This window comes from Hydra vulgaris, chromosome 03 (genome assembly GCF_038396675.1).
Source record: "Hydra vulgaris chromosome 03, alternate assembly HydraT2T_AEP".
NCBI lineage: Eukaryota > Metazoa > Cnidaria > Hydrozoa > Anthoathecata > Hydridae > Hydra > Hydra vulgaris.
In genome coordinates this window covers 64,481,322-64,495,705 of record NC_088922.1, presented here as the reverse complement: position 1 = coordinate 64,495,705, position 14,384 = coordinate 64,481,322, and the positions used below count along the sequence as shown (strand labels likewise).

The 14,384-nt window shown below is 25.8% G+C and overlaps 2 protein-coding genes across 3 annotated transcripts; both read right to left on the bottom strand.

Moving 5' to 3' along the window:
* Positions 1-548: 548 nt before the first annotated feature.
* Positions 549-2,052, bottom strand: LOC100211301 (battenin). Its single transcript, XM_065793985.1, has one exon. It carries the CDS (start codon positions 1,961-1,963, stop codon positions 707-709), a length of 1,257 nt encoding a protein of 418 aa, XP_065650057.1. The 5' UTR covers positions 1,964-2,052; the 3' UTR covers positions 549-706.
* A 19-nt stretch (positions 2,053-2,071) lies between these two features.
* LOC136078344 (uncharacterized) lies at positions 2,072-13,874 on the bottom strand. Of its 2 annotated transcripts, XM_065793987.1 has the most exons (4): positions 13,720-13,874; positions 13,572-13,633; positions 10,009-10,224; positions 2,072-2,515 (listed from the first exon to the last, which is right to left on the bottom strand). In XM_065793987.1, exons 2-4 carry the CDS (start codon positions 13,576-13,578, stop codon positions 2,295-2,297), a joined length of 444 nt encoding a protein of 147 aa, XP_065650059.1. In that variant the 5' UTR covers positions 13,579-13,633; positions 13,720-13,874; the 3' UTR covers positions 2,072-2,294. The 2 variants fall into 2 exon arrangements, with proteins under 2 accessions (XP_065650059.1, XP_065650058.1); XM_065793986.1 differs by lacking the exon at positions 13,720-13,874 and having other exon boundaries at positions 13,572-13,713.
* Between the last annotated feature and the right edge of the window lie 510 nt (positions 13,875-14,384).

Genomic DNA, 14,384 nt, shown 5'->3' with positions numbered 1-14,384 from the left:
ATCACTAAAACAAAACCGTTTCTGTACTTGTAAGTACACGTATCAATTATTGTTGGAGTTTTCCATAACCACAACCTGTGCAATATAAACATTACTTTACAAAAAATTTGCAGTACTCGATGAGAAATTTCCCTAATAGCACGGTTTTTTCCCTAATAACTGTTGTATGAAGTTTAACTGAAGTAAAACCAAAGATTTTTGACGAAAAAAATAAAATGATCAAATAAAAAAAAAAGATAAAAAAATTAGATATTTAAATATAAAAATAAGTTAACTAAATAAAAAAAACAAGAGAACTAAATTATAAACTTCAAATAGTATAATAGCCATTAAAACAATCAAATTTAAAATATAAAAAATATTGTTAATATAATGAATATGAAATTTGAATAATGTTAAAATATGAAGTAAAATAAATATAAAAAATTCAAAAAAATCGAACTTATTTAAAATATATATTTTATACATTATTTTTGGAACCAATTACTGACAATAAATACTGATATCAAGACTTTTTTAAAGTTTATCATTTTTCTAGATTTACAAAATAAGTATAAAATATCATTTATTAATACTATTTAAAAAATAAATTACACAAAAATAAAGATTTTTCAAAAAATAATATTTACCAATAAAACAAAAATACCATGAACTTATAAAATATTTTAATATTGTTTTTATATAAAAATTTTCTTACATTGCTTATTTATAATCTCTTTTGCTCGCATAAAAAATTGTGAATAGGCAATGCCAGAAAACCAGCAATTGTAATTCCATTAATATTTGCAACATTAGCCATACTCATAGAAAACTCTCTGTAATCTTCCTCTACCTCTTGAAATATCAAGTAAAATGTATTTACATAAACAGTACCTCCTAACAAACCTTCAAATAAGATAACAATCAATGTGATCCAAAAAGATGGGATAAAAACATAATAAACTTCTAAGAGTAAAAACAAGAGAACTAACCACTGGCAAAGTGCAGGAAAAATCACCTTTTTTATTTGAAATAAGTTTACCGACGATCTTGATATAAACACACCAATCTGATAATCAACTTGAAACCAGCGGTATTGGCTGGCTTGACTTAACCATATTTTGTAATAAAGCAATTCAAATAAACCTTGGTTAATTGTATATTCTGCCAAATACACAAGAAAGAGTGGAACCATATACTTAATCAAAGGCTTTATTAGACGCACTTTTGCAATAAATGACATTTGTTTTGTTTTATCAAAACAACCTGGTTGTTTATCATGTGACATGTATTCATTCTTTGTTTTTATGTCATATGGAAATTTCAAAACTATCCAAAATGTAAATGCAAATAAAGCTGGCACAACAAGTAAAACAAGTAGTGTGTCATGGCTGGATAAACCTATCTGTCTCAAAAATGCATAAGATAAAGAACCACATACGCCAGCCATTCCTGTACCAGAAGACCAGGTAGAAACAGTTGTTTTCTTAAAATGAACAGATAAACTTAAAAACGTTATTTCTCCAGCACCTGAACTGATGCTGGCAAAAACAACGCCTAATAAACTTAGAAAACGACTTGTTGAAAAAGATACAGTAAGAAAGCTAGCAGTTAACAAAATTATAACTACTGCAACTCGAAGAGGATAACTAAATCGATTAATATAAAAAGGAGCAGTCCAGTTTATAATAAGCGATGGAATTATATCAGCAAGCAAAACAGCACCAGTGGATATGGGATTGCAATGAAATCCATCAGTAGAATATGATTTAGTTGTGTTTGTATGAGTTTGCTCTTGCAAAATATCATAGGCTGCACTCAACATAACAACATAACCAAAATTATTGCACAGACCCAGTAACCAGAATCCAATAAGGTTTCTAAGCAACTCTTTGTCATTATTCTTAATTAGTAGTTCTGTGTCATTGTTTTCTTCATTTTGGAAAATATCTTTAGAATTGATTGTTTTTGCATCATCCACCATTATTGAAAAATCTTTGTTTAGTTTGTTGTATTATTTGTTCAAGTACTTTAACCTTTTAAAAGAAATTAGAATGTTCAATGATAAAATCACCTTAAATATTAAATGAAATTATAATGGATATTAAATCTATTTCGTTTTGACAAAATATTGTGACAACATAATATAAAAAAACAATTCTATTTATTAAAGTATGTTTTCACAAAAAACAACAAAAAACCATCATATACATGCACAAAAAAATTGCTTATATACACATATGTTGTTTTACATTTTTAAACAACACTTATATTTATTGGAATTTTTTAATGTTTAAAATAAGTAAAAATTAAAGTCATTCATTATCTATTTTATCTTCGTCATCATCATTTTTAATTATTTTTAACAATTTCACACCATTCTTTAGCAAAGGTTTTCCATCATCAGCTTTCATCACCTGATATTTGATGGAGAGAGTTGAACTTTTTTTTGACGTGTTAAATGTTAAAGTTTCGCATTGCTTTCCCAAAACCAAACAGTCTAGCTGAATTATAAGATGGTGTCCACTATCTTCAACTACAAATATAAGTGGAAGGTAATAAAAGCAATGATCAATAAATAGCATAAGACCACGACTATAATAATTGAAAAAACAAAAACTTCCAACATGTTTTGGGACAACCAACAACTACAAGTGTCATAAATATTCATTTATGACACATGTATTTATGCAGATTAGGTAGTTTAAAGTTTGTAGTTTCTCACGGTATTATAAACGTGCGTATATGTGTCAGTGTATATATATATGTGTATGTGTGTGTGTGTGTGTATATATTGCCTGGCAAAAGTTTGCAGTCACATTAAATTTTAATAGTTTTTCATTTATAATAACTGATATTAAATTATAAAATTGTTTAAAAGTCTAATAATAAAAGTTTAAAAGTCATTTAATAATCCAATTAAAATGTACTAATGCGTTTTTAAAATGAATAATGAAAAATATGTTTTTCTTATCTTTGTATAAATTTGCTCAAAATTTGTAAAATTTAGTTGATTGCAAAATTTGTATTTTTCAAAAAAATCCAATTTAATTGATTTTTTTTTACCAGTAATATAATAAATTGAACCAATAAATGAGCTAGTATTTTTCAAAGATAAATTAAATTTAATATTAGTTTCATTGAACTTTTTCACGCATAACATAATAAACCGAATCAACAAATTTCAAATATCAACGATAAAAAAATACTAAACAAGTTTAGTATTTTTTTATTGATGAATCAAATTTAATATAATTTTTTAATTTCTTATTTATAAATATAAATTTTTATTAGGGCAGGCAAAAACCGAAAAATTTCAAAAAATCATTTTTTGGTTTTTTTAATCATAAAACACGGTAATCAGTTTTACACCAAATTTTTTATGATAAAGCAAATTTTTATTATTGCTTTATAAATCCAGTCTTCTCTGTTTAACCACTATTTTTGCACTCGCCTATATGCCCGCAAAAACTTTGGCAAGCACATAAAAAAGCGCTTGCCAAAAAAATAAAAGAGCAACAAACCTTTTTTGCTCATTTGTTCAACTTTTATGAAATGTGGCCTTTTTCTAAAATTAGTATTTATTCAAAGTATTCTTTTTGCTATTTTTATTTTAATTTAAATAGCAGAAAAAAATGAATTTTTTAAATAGCGCAGACTAACTTAAGTATGACCATCCATGTTACTTGTTAGCTTGTTAAATCAAGAAATCTTAAAACTATTTATCTATTTAGTGAAAGTATAATTAAAGACCAGTTTTGTATTATTTTTAGAAAAAAAAAAGTTTTCGCTTTCTAATTTTGATTATTTTTAGATGTAAAGTAAGAAAATATTATAAAATGTCAAAGAAAAACAATTTGTCACTGGAAACATGTTCTGCAATTGTCACTTTAGCAAATAATGGTCATTCTACCAGATATATTCAAAAATTGTTGAAAATACAGCAACCAACAGTGAGTAATACTATTTGTCGGTTGAAATGTACTGGTTCAAATAAAGATAGGAAAAAAAGTGGACATCCCTACTAGGGATGGCAATCCCGGGATCCCGAAATCCTGGGATTACAGACAAATTCATGATCCCGAAATCCCGGGATTAGTCTCTAAAATTTCCCGGGATTTCGGGATTGTAATAAACAATAAATAAAAACAAAAATTGATTAAACTTAATTAATTTATTTAAAATGTCTAAATTTTCGCTATAAAATTTGTTGAGCTGCTTATTCTCCATGCAATGTTTTCCTTTTATTTTTTAAATTCTTAACGTTGGCGTGATTGTCACAAGTTCTTTAACATTAAAAGTTATCAAATACGGAAGGTATATTAAATAAACTTTATTTATTAATTCGAAGTATAATTGTTTTCACATAAGTTCATTTTGAATTATGAATAAAGATAATTAGTCAATAAATAGCTTAAAATATAACTTTTTTTTTTCAATAAGATAGAAATTAGCCTAATATCATGACTAACTACGCTGAATTCAACAGCATAAATCTCATATGGAAACATTTTTTAAAAGGAGCAGATGAAACAGCCTTATGCAAAGTAATTACATGCAAAAAAATATTAAAAATTGCTGGTGGTTCAACGAAAGGTCTTCATACCCATTTACTTTCCATACATAAAATTAAATTAACATCGCAGGAATCAAGTTTATCCACGACACCTTCAACTTCAAAAGAATTATTAGAACCGAAAAATAAAAAACCGAAAATCACAAGTTATTTTACAACAACATCGAAAAAAGATGAATGCCTACCTGAAGTATTTGCCCGTATGGCAGCAAAAGATGGTATATCATTTAATACAATTTGCAACTCTTCTGATATACGAGCTGGGTTAGTTGCACGAGGCTTTAAAAATGTCCCAAAATCACGAAACACTATTCGAAAAATGGTGTTAGACTACTATGAACAGGTTAAAGAACTAGTTATAAAGGAAATAATTGATCAAATATCAAGAGGCTTCAAGTTTTCCTTAACGCTTGATGAGTGGACTTCTTTTGGAAACTGCAGATACATGAATGTGAACGTACACGAGTTGAAAAGTTATTGGAATTTAGGTTTGATTCGCATTTTAGGATCTATGCCAGCAGAAAAGTGCGTTTCACTTCTAAACGAAAGACTCAACAATTTTAAAATAAAACTTGAGGACGATATTATTGGTATTACCACGGATGGTGCAAGCGTCATGAAGAAACTTGGAAAAATTATAGAAAGTGATCAACAACTATGCTTTGCCCACGCTCTACAGCTGGCAGTAATATCAGTTCTTTATAAAAATGACCCCAATTACTTGGAAATCGATGAAATTTTAGATGATGAGCACACTACCTTTGCAAGTTTAGAGAACCACAATGATGAAGAAAAAGATAATGATTGTATTAATGACTATGCTTCTGAAGAGGAAGATTATATTCAAGATTCAAATAATTCATTTTTGTTTAATGAAACCTCTGAGGTTACTATTAAACACCAAGTTTTTGGACCTGTTATAACAAAGGTCAGGAAAATTGTAAAAATCTTTAAAAAGTCCCCAACCAAAAATGAAAATTATTTACAAAAGTACGTAAAAATTGAGTTTGGAAAAGTCATCCATTTGATTATGGATTGTAAAACCCGATGGAGCAGCTTATTGCTTATGCTTGAAAGATTTGACAAATTAAAATATTGTGTTAAAAAGGCATTTTTAGATTTAGAATTGGATTCCAAAATTGACGATTCAATTAAGATGGACGAAAATGAATATAAAATTGTATCTGATTTAGTAGCACTTTTGACTCCTGTTAAAGCCACTGTGGAAGCACTTTGTCGACGAGACGCAACTTTAATTACAGCTGACATTGCATTAGAGTTTATGTTGACCAAAATAAAACAATAAAAATCTGAAATCGGGAATAAACTGTATGCTGCTTTGAGTCACCGAATTAAAGAGAGGAGAACACCATTAAGTAGCTTAGTTTATTATCTTCATAATGGCCAGGTTACATCAACGAAAATCACAGATGTTTTTGTACCAAATACAAGTAATCAAAATAAAAAGATTATAGTAAGCATGATAAAGCGTTTTCATCCCGCAGATATAGCATCAGCAGCAGACAGCAGTTGTGATGTTCAGCTAAACCAGGTTTTAAGAAGCGACGAAGGTGATAAGAAAGTCAAAACAATTAGTGAACAATTAAACGAAGTTATGGAAAAAGGATTGATAGCTATACGAACAACACCTATAAGGGTAGAAAGTATAACTTCTAAGATTGAAAAAGAAATGTTTTTATTTGAAAGTGGTGGCACAAGAGGTGATCACATTCAAAAAGTGTATAACTATATTCTATCTATACGACCAACAAGTGTAGAGTCTGAACGAGCATTCTCAGCCGCTGGGTTTTTATGCTCTAAAAATCGAACACGATTAAACGATGAAATGATGGACGCTTTGAGTTTTTTAAGGTGGAGCTTTCAAAACGAATTATAACTCTTTTATATTAATGTATACTTATATTATTTTAAAACATTGTTATTTTGTGTTATCGTTTAAAGGTGTTATTTATAGTTTAAATTACTTTACTTCATCAGTTAAATAATTCATATAATAGTGTTTGATAATTAAAAGTTCTTCGCAGGCTTTATCTTCTATGATTGTAAGTTTTTCGTTCAATCCCGGGATTTCCCGGGGACAAATTTGTAATCCCGAAATCCCGGGATTGAGAATTTCCGGGATTTTTGCCATCCCTAATCCCTACAAAACATTAAAGGCTGAAGATAATCAGTATCCTTCATTAACAACTCATTTGTGGTCAATTTTACAACATGTGTGAAAAGATATTTCCCAATTTATTTAGATAAACTAATCAAACTTATGCCAAAACTTGTATGTGCAGCAATGAAAGGGTCAATTTTTTAAAATAATATCAAAATATATATAATGCAAAAAAAATAATCATTTTATAATAAACATTAAAATAAATTTTTTTTAACAAAATTTTTTATAGAATTTCCTTTTTTACATATTTAGTTAAAAATATCATTTTCTTTGCAGTAAAGTCTCAAATTATGCATTTTTTTTAAATAAATGATAATATATTGTTTCCTTAGCAGAAAAGTCTAAAATGATAATTATTATCTTTTCTGCAAAGGAAATGATATATTATCATTTCTTTACAAAATTATTATTATTAATATATATATATATATATATATATATATATATATATATATATATATATATATATATATATATATATATATATATATATATATATATATATATATATATATATATATATATACAGTGTGGAAAATACCAGCCAATCAATGACGCTTAAAATGACTGAAATTGCTATTTTAACCTCCTAAAATGAATTAAAAAACATTTGGTTTGACAAGGTTTGACAAATAATTATTTGTCAAACCATGTCAAACCAAATAATTTGGAAATGCACACCGCCAGATGGGGTAATATGGCCACATTTTGACCATTTTTTTAAAATAATTTGAAAAATACAAGAACTATAAACTTATAGATTTTATTCAATTACTCCTACAAGATGCACATTATATGTGAAAATCAGCAATATAGCTTTAAAACTTTAACCACAACTTATTAATAAAAATCAGTTTTGAAAAATTCAAAAATGGGGTGATTTGTCCACTTAACAAAAAACCTAATTTGAACAAGAAAACATTGCAATAATTGTTTAAGAAATTAATGAAAGTCAAAAAACTAGATTATCAAATAAAATACAAAAAAAATAATAAGAGCTATAAATTTGTGAAATTTAAGAATTACTCATACAAGATGCACATTATATGTGAAAATCAGTAACGTGGCTTTAAAACTTTAACTAAAGTTTATTTAGTAAAATTTAGTTTTGAAAAATCAGAATATAGTGTAGTTAGGCCATTTAACAAAAAAACCTAATTTTAAAATAAAATTTAAACAACAAAACATTGTAATACATGTTTATGAAATTAAAGGAAGTATGTTTTAAATCCTAAAACTAGATTTTTTAAAACAAAGTTCAAAATATAAATACAATAAAATCCTAAAAAACTGCAAAGGCATCTCAATCTTTATAATGGCCTTAATAGTCTGGTACAATCGCTCTATGGGGTAGTTACTGTGTGCATAACCTTTCTTTGGTTTGTATGTGTATGGCATTTTGCAACCGATTTTTAAAAAAAATTTGACAAATTTGATAAATTGATCAACCAAATCAATAAGTGCAATATTACCCAAAAATTTAAAAAAGCCCATTTACCCTATTTACCTTAAAGGTAAATGCTTTGAGCTTAAAAATGCATTTACCTAAGTAGCTTATAGAGGTCTGGAATAAATTTTGGCTAAATACTTGCTTAGCAATAGTTAGCATTTTTTAAATCTGAGAAAACATTTAAAAACTGACGTGCAAAACAGAGTATAATTATTTTAATTTTTTTGTAACAGACATTAAAATGTCAGATTAACATTTACTATAAAAAGTAGAGTGTAGAAGATGCAGTGTCATAAAACTACTTTAAAAGCTTTTTCAAAATTTAATTAGTTTAATGAAATTTTAGTATACCGTCAGATGGGGTAATATGGCTACCGTGGGGTAATATGCCCAGTTTAGCATATTTATCAGTTTTTTGGTAAAATATGCTAAAGTTTTAAAGATGCAGTGTCCCACTCTACATTTATAGAGTGGGACACTGCATCTTTAAAACTATAGCATATTTTAGCAAAAAACTGATAAATATGCTAAACTGGGCATATTACCCCATGGTAGCCATATTACCCCATCTGAGGGTATACTAAAATTTCATTAAACTAATTAAATTTTGAAAAAGCTTTTAAATAGTTTTATGATATGTTGATGAATATTATAAATGACGTAAACTACAGATATTAAATCTATTCATTTTTTGCTTCACTTATTTATATTACTTCATTTTACTAGTGGTGAAAATCAAATAAGAACATTATCATAAATGATAATGTTCTTATTTGATTACTACTTTCATAAAAATAGTAATTGTAATATATAATAATTGCTGTATTTAACTAAAGAACATTTTTTCTTTCAATTGCATTAACACTTAGCTGCTTCATACACTGAAGAGGAAGTACATTTATTAGCTTTCTCAAACTTTTCCCACCACCCCAAGCTTATTAAGACCTCCTTAATTACTAAATTTTACTTTTTATCAATAAAAAAAAATATATTTTAAAACTAAAAAAAAAATGTTTAGAATTGTCACTGATAGAAATAAAAACTTTCAGTGTAATCAGGCTTTAAAAATCGTCAATCTTTTTTAAAATCTCAATTTGTCAATAATGAGATTTATTTCTCTTACTATTTATGATGAAATTTCTGTTAAAAAATGCGCATTTGACAGCAAGCCACACTAGAATTAAAACTTTTTTATTCGCGTTCTGCAAAAATATCCACCCACCCTTTTATTTAGACCTCCCCATTTATTAGATATAAACTAAAATCCCCCACACCCTGTTTATTACCAACCACCCATTCCCTTGTATTAGGCACCCGAGAGTAGTCTCTTTTTTTTTCTAAATTTTTTAATTTATTTTCTTGTAAGTTTTTGGTGCAAACTGCAATTAATGAATGAATGATTTATAAATAAATTTAAAATTACTAATTGCACGTTTGCACTTTTTTTTCTTTAAGAATTATATATAGATTGTATTATTATAAATATAAAAGTAACATTATACAGGAACTATTAAAAAATAAATATATTTTGTAAAAATCTTGTTTTATGTAACATTAATAATTTTTTAAGTAGTGTTTCATAAAACGATTGTCTAATAAAACTAATTACTAGCAGTTTTTAAAATGTTTTTAACAAGCAAATAAGAATGTAAAATCATTTTTCTTCTTTAAAACTTAAATTGTTAAAACTTAAACCTTAAAAATTTGATGAGGTTATTTTATTAATTTTTGAAATTGCTATAATTAACTAAGAATTCTTCTCTTCCAACTGTACCTTTTTCAGAGCCATATAAGGCTCTGAAAAAAAGTAATAGTTACCTCTCGGGTTAAATGATATGACTTTCAAAGTACTTTTATTTGCCAACACCACAGAAACACTGCCTTCTGACTGAAACTGTAAATCTATCTCAGACATGTATGAGTGATTAAGAGATAGAATTCCCAAGTTGACCTCTCCATGATTATTCTTAATCTGGCAACAAAGTAAATCAGTTTTTAAAGGCTTCACATCTTCTGTAAAATTAACTCTTCTTCCTTCATTTAAAAAAAGTAATATAAAACTAATCGTATATTTCATAAAAAAAAAAATACAACTATATGTTTATAAATGAATATATGTTATGCATACTATGTGTATATAAATCGAAAATAATGATCAAAAAATGAGATTAGATATATTATTACATTAAGTGAAAAAACTTGAATGTTATTTATCTATCAATCTCTGTCTCTCTCTCTCTCTCTTTATATATATATATATATATATATATATATATATATATATATATATATATATATATATATATATATATATATATATATATATATATATAGAGAGAGAGAGAGAGAGAGAGAGAGAGAGAGAGAGAGAGAGAGAGAGAGAGAGTTTGAACGACAATTATATAAAAAACTATATACAAATGTAATAAGTTAAGAAAAAACAAAAAAACTTTTATTTTTATTAAACTAACTTTTCCATCAAAAATGTTTAACAAAAAGAAAAAAAAAGATGTTTTATGACACATAAAAAAAAAAAAATCATAAAAGAAATTTAATAAAAAAACTTTTCTTTTTCATCTTGCAAGTGCAAGAATATTTATTTAGACAATTTCTCATAACAAACAATAACAAAAGTAATTGTAAAATTTATAAAATATAAATAAAAAACAAAACAAAAAAATATTAGCTAAAAAACAGAACACATTAAATTTTATTTAATATTAGCGCCACTTTTGATATTTTAATTTTTTGTTTGTTTGTTTTGTTATGATTGATTTTATCAACAACAACAAAAAAGAAAAACCATTAATTATTACAAACTTTGAATGACATTTTATAAAGAGTTCATTTTTTTATAAATAAAAAAACTTCTACGGATGTAACTCTATTATTATTTTTTTTTTAATAATATTTTGAGAGAGTTTAGATATGCCTTGTTATCAAGAATAAATATACTTGATAATTTATCTTCATATATTATAACAAGGTTATCAAAACTCCCTTGATATTGTATTGAGAAATTAGTAACAGAGTTATATCAATAGTAGTTTTTTATTTAATTAATTATAGCATTTATTTAATTAATTATTTAGCTTTGCGATGTCTTTTTAATTCTTATTTTCTTGTTTACATTTATAAGAAAAATAATAGTTAAGAAAAATAAAACTTTATAAAATTTAAATCAGCTTTATATGATTTACAGATTGAGCAATATCAAAAAAGTGAAAACAGAGATATTTTTATAATTTAGAAAAACTTTGATAAAAAAGTTATTTAAAATTCTTGTAAACATGTTATAACACAGCATCAAAAAAGTTTATAAAGCACATGTTTAACCTTTTTGTCATAAGGCAAGTGAAAGCGCAACGGTATATATTTTTTAACAAATGGTACATAAAAACTTAAATCTTAGTTTGTCACACAAAAAAGTGCTGGTAAAGTAATTAACTTGAAACTTTTTTTTTTTTTTTTTTTGCAACAAGTAATATATTTTGTTTGTAATATTTTTATTTTTGTTTAACTTTCTAAAAGTAAAAAATTATTATTGTTTGCAAATATATATATATATATATATATATATATATATATATATATATGCATAAGGGGAGACTGAAGCTAATTGCAACAGGATAAGTTGCAACAATGTCCTTTAAAGGATGAGTTTTATATAATATTTCTAAATTTATTTACATAAATTTAAATAAATATAATTTAATAACTAAAATTTATGTAATATATAATATATATTACATCAAATAACTAATAATAACACATTGAATATAAAAACTTATAGTAATAAATTAAAAATTTCAAAAGATATTTATAAATTTTTTTTCTATATAAAATTCTAATTTTTTTAAAGTTTTTTTGGGTTTTACTGTATGCTATGAAGTATGTTACTAAAATAATACAAAAAGCTAATGTTGAATCACAATATAACTGCAGGTTTTATTGATTTTACACGCTTTTCTAAAAATATTTCAAAATAATGGACTTTTTTATTATAAAAATGAAAAGAAAATGAATCAATGAAAACCTTAGACAAATTCTAATAACTATTTTATAATAATAAAGATAAATTTATCTACTGGGTCATTCCATATAGTTGCGGTTGTTACATTACCCCTATGTAAAGTTAAAAATATGCATACCCAATAAACATAATTTTTATGTGTATCTTGTTCAAGTACTACTATATGGAAAATTGATGATAACTTTTATGCTATAGTTGCATCACTATGCCAAAATAGAATTAGTTGCAGTAGTGACAGCCACAAAAAATAAAGCACAACTTGTTTAAGATACTTTGTCAAAAACTTTCAGCAATATGAAAATATTTTAAATTCTCTTACTTTTTAGAACGAGTTTTACTAACTATATTATAATTATTTTATCATTTTTTGTTCATGTTTTACATTAAAAGATAGCTGCAAAAAGTCACACATATATATTATTAAAATTTTTATGAACTAGACAATTGTAGGTTTTAAGAGAAATGTTTGACATGATCTGTCTTTTATCGGTGATTTTGGTAAAGCCAATTGAACATGATTTACACCACAAACCTTCAAAGAATTTGAATGACAGACTTATTCAGTTTAACTAAAAGAAGTTCAGGAAATATTATTAATATATTGAGATCTGGGTTGAAAAAAAACAGGGTTTTTTTTTAAAAGAACTGAAAATCATGTTATTATTTGTTGTTGTTGTTGTTGGGGAGGGGGTGATATATTTTTTTTTCTATTTTATTTCTATTTTATTTCTATTTCTTTAAAAGAAGCTATATTTAGCTGAAGTTTCATTTAACTATAAGCAATGTGTATCTTGAGTAAATTATCTTCCTTAGTCATTAAAAATTTCAAGGTTAAACAGCTTGCTTCAAGTTGGAATGAAGTGTTATATCAATTTAAACATTTTTGTTCATAATTTAAATTCATATTTAAAAATTTTGAATCCCTGTTATAATCTGTGTCACAACTTATTATGTTCACTGTTTTGACGTTGGGTAAGTTGCAACATTTTTACTTATATCTAAGTTTTATATTATACTTATCAATGCTGGAATAATATGTTACCAAGATCTTTTTATCAACCTTGCAAAACTTTTTGAAAAAATTAAAATTATTAGAAATAAATATAGTTTTACAAATTGTGTTGCAACTAGCCCTGATCTCCCCTAAATAAATTTTTGAATTTATTTTAATATTTATATATAACTTACATAAAAGTGCATAATTAATATAAATACTTATATAAACTCGTGTATTAATAAATACTTATTATATTATTAATTATAAACATGACTTAAAATATATATTTAAGTTAAATATATGTTTAAATTAAATTTTTTTTTAAATAACAACGTATAAACCAATACTTACTTTCCATGTTGCAACAAAATGAACTTCTGCTTTATATATACTTCAGTTATTAACAGTATTAACTGTATATAAATATATCTCAAATTATAGTGACTGATGTTGTCTAAAACATCTTGAATCAAATAAAAAAAATTTAATGCACAAATACCTCGCCATAACCTATTATTTTGTTTTAATTTTTTTTTATTAATGGTTGTAGTTTGCTTGTTTTTTCCACTAAAATAAACTCAATGTTTAAAATATATCGCCTAAAATATACTATTAAAATATATCGTGATAAAAATGAATTTAAAGTCTAACACAAATGACTCCACATTTAATCGCATTTCCCGGCATTTACGCAGCTCACTATTTGATCTTCATAAATCACGCAAGTTTACAACAAAAAACTTTTTTATTGACTTATCCTCAGCTAAGAACCAAGAGGTGCTGTATAGACATAGAGCCTCTTGGTTCTCAGTTAAAGTCCACATTATGTGTTTTTTATATTTTCTATCAATAAATGTTCATCAACCAGTGGGGCATGTGTCGACTAAATCTAAAAGCAAAATTAATAGAACTTTAGAAAATATTTCATTAGAAAGTTTAAAAGTAGAAGAACTTTCGACCCTTTTCATACTAAAATCTAAACCTCAATTTTTTCGGAAACACAAAAAATGGACGTTTTACTTCCTGGTTCTCGACTGACATTTAAGGTCGTCTATAACGTACATAGGCCAAAAGTTTAGAAATTTGACCCCCTCTTGCCATGCTTACTGCGTTTCTTGGCGTACCGAGCAAACATTTTATAGCGGAATTTCAGTGGACCTATAT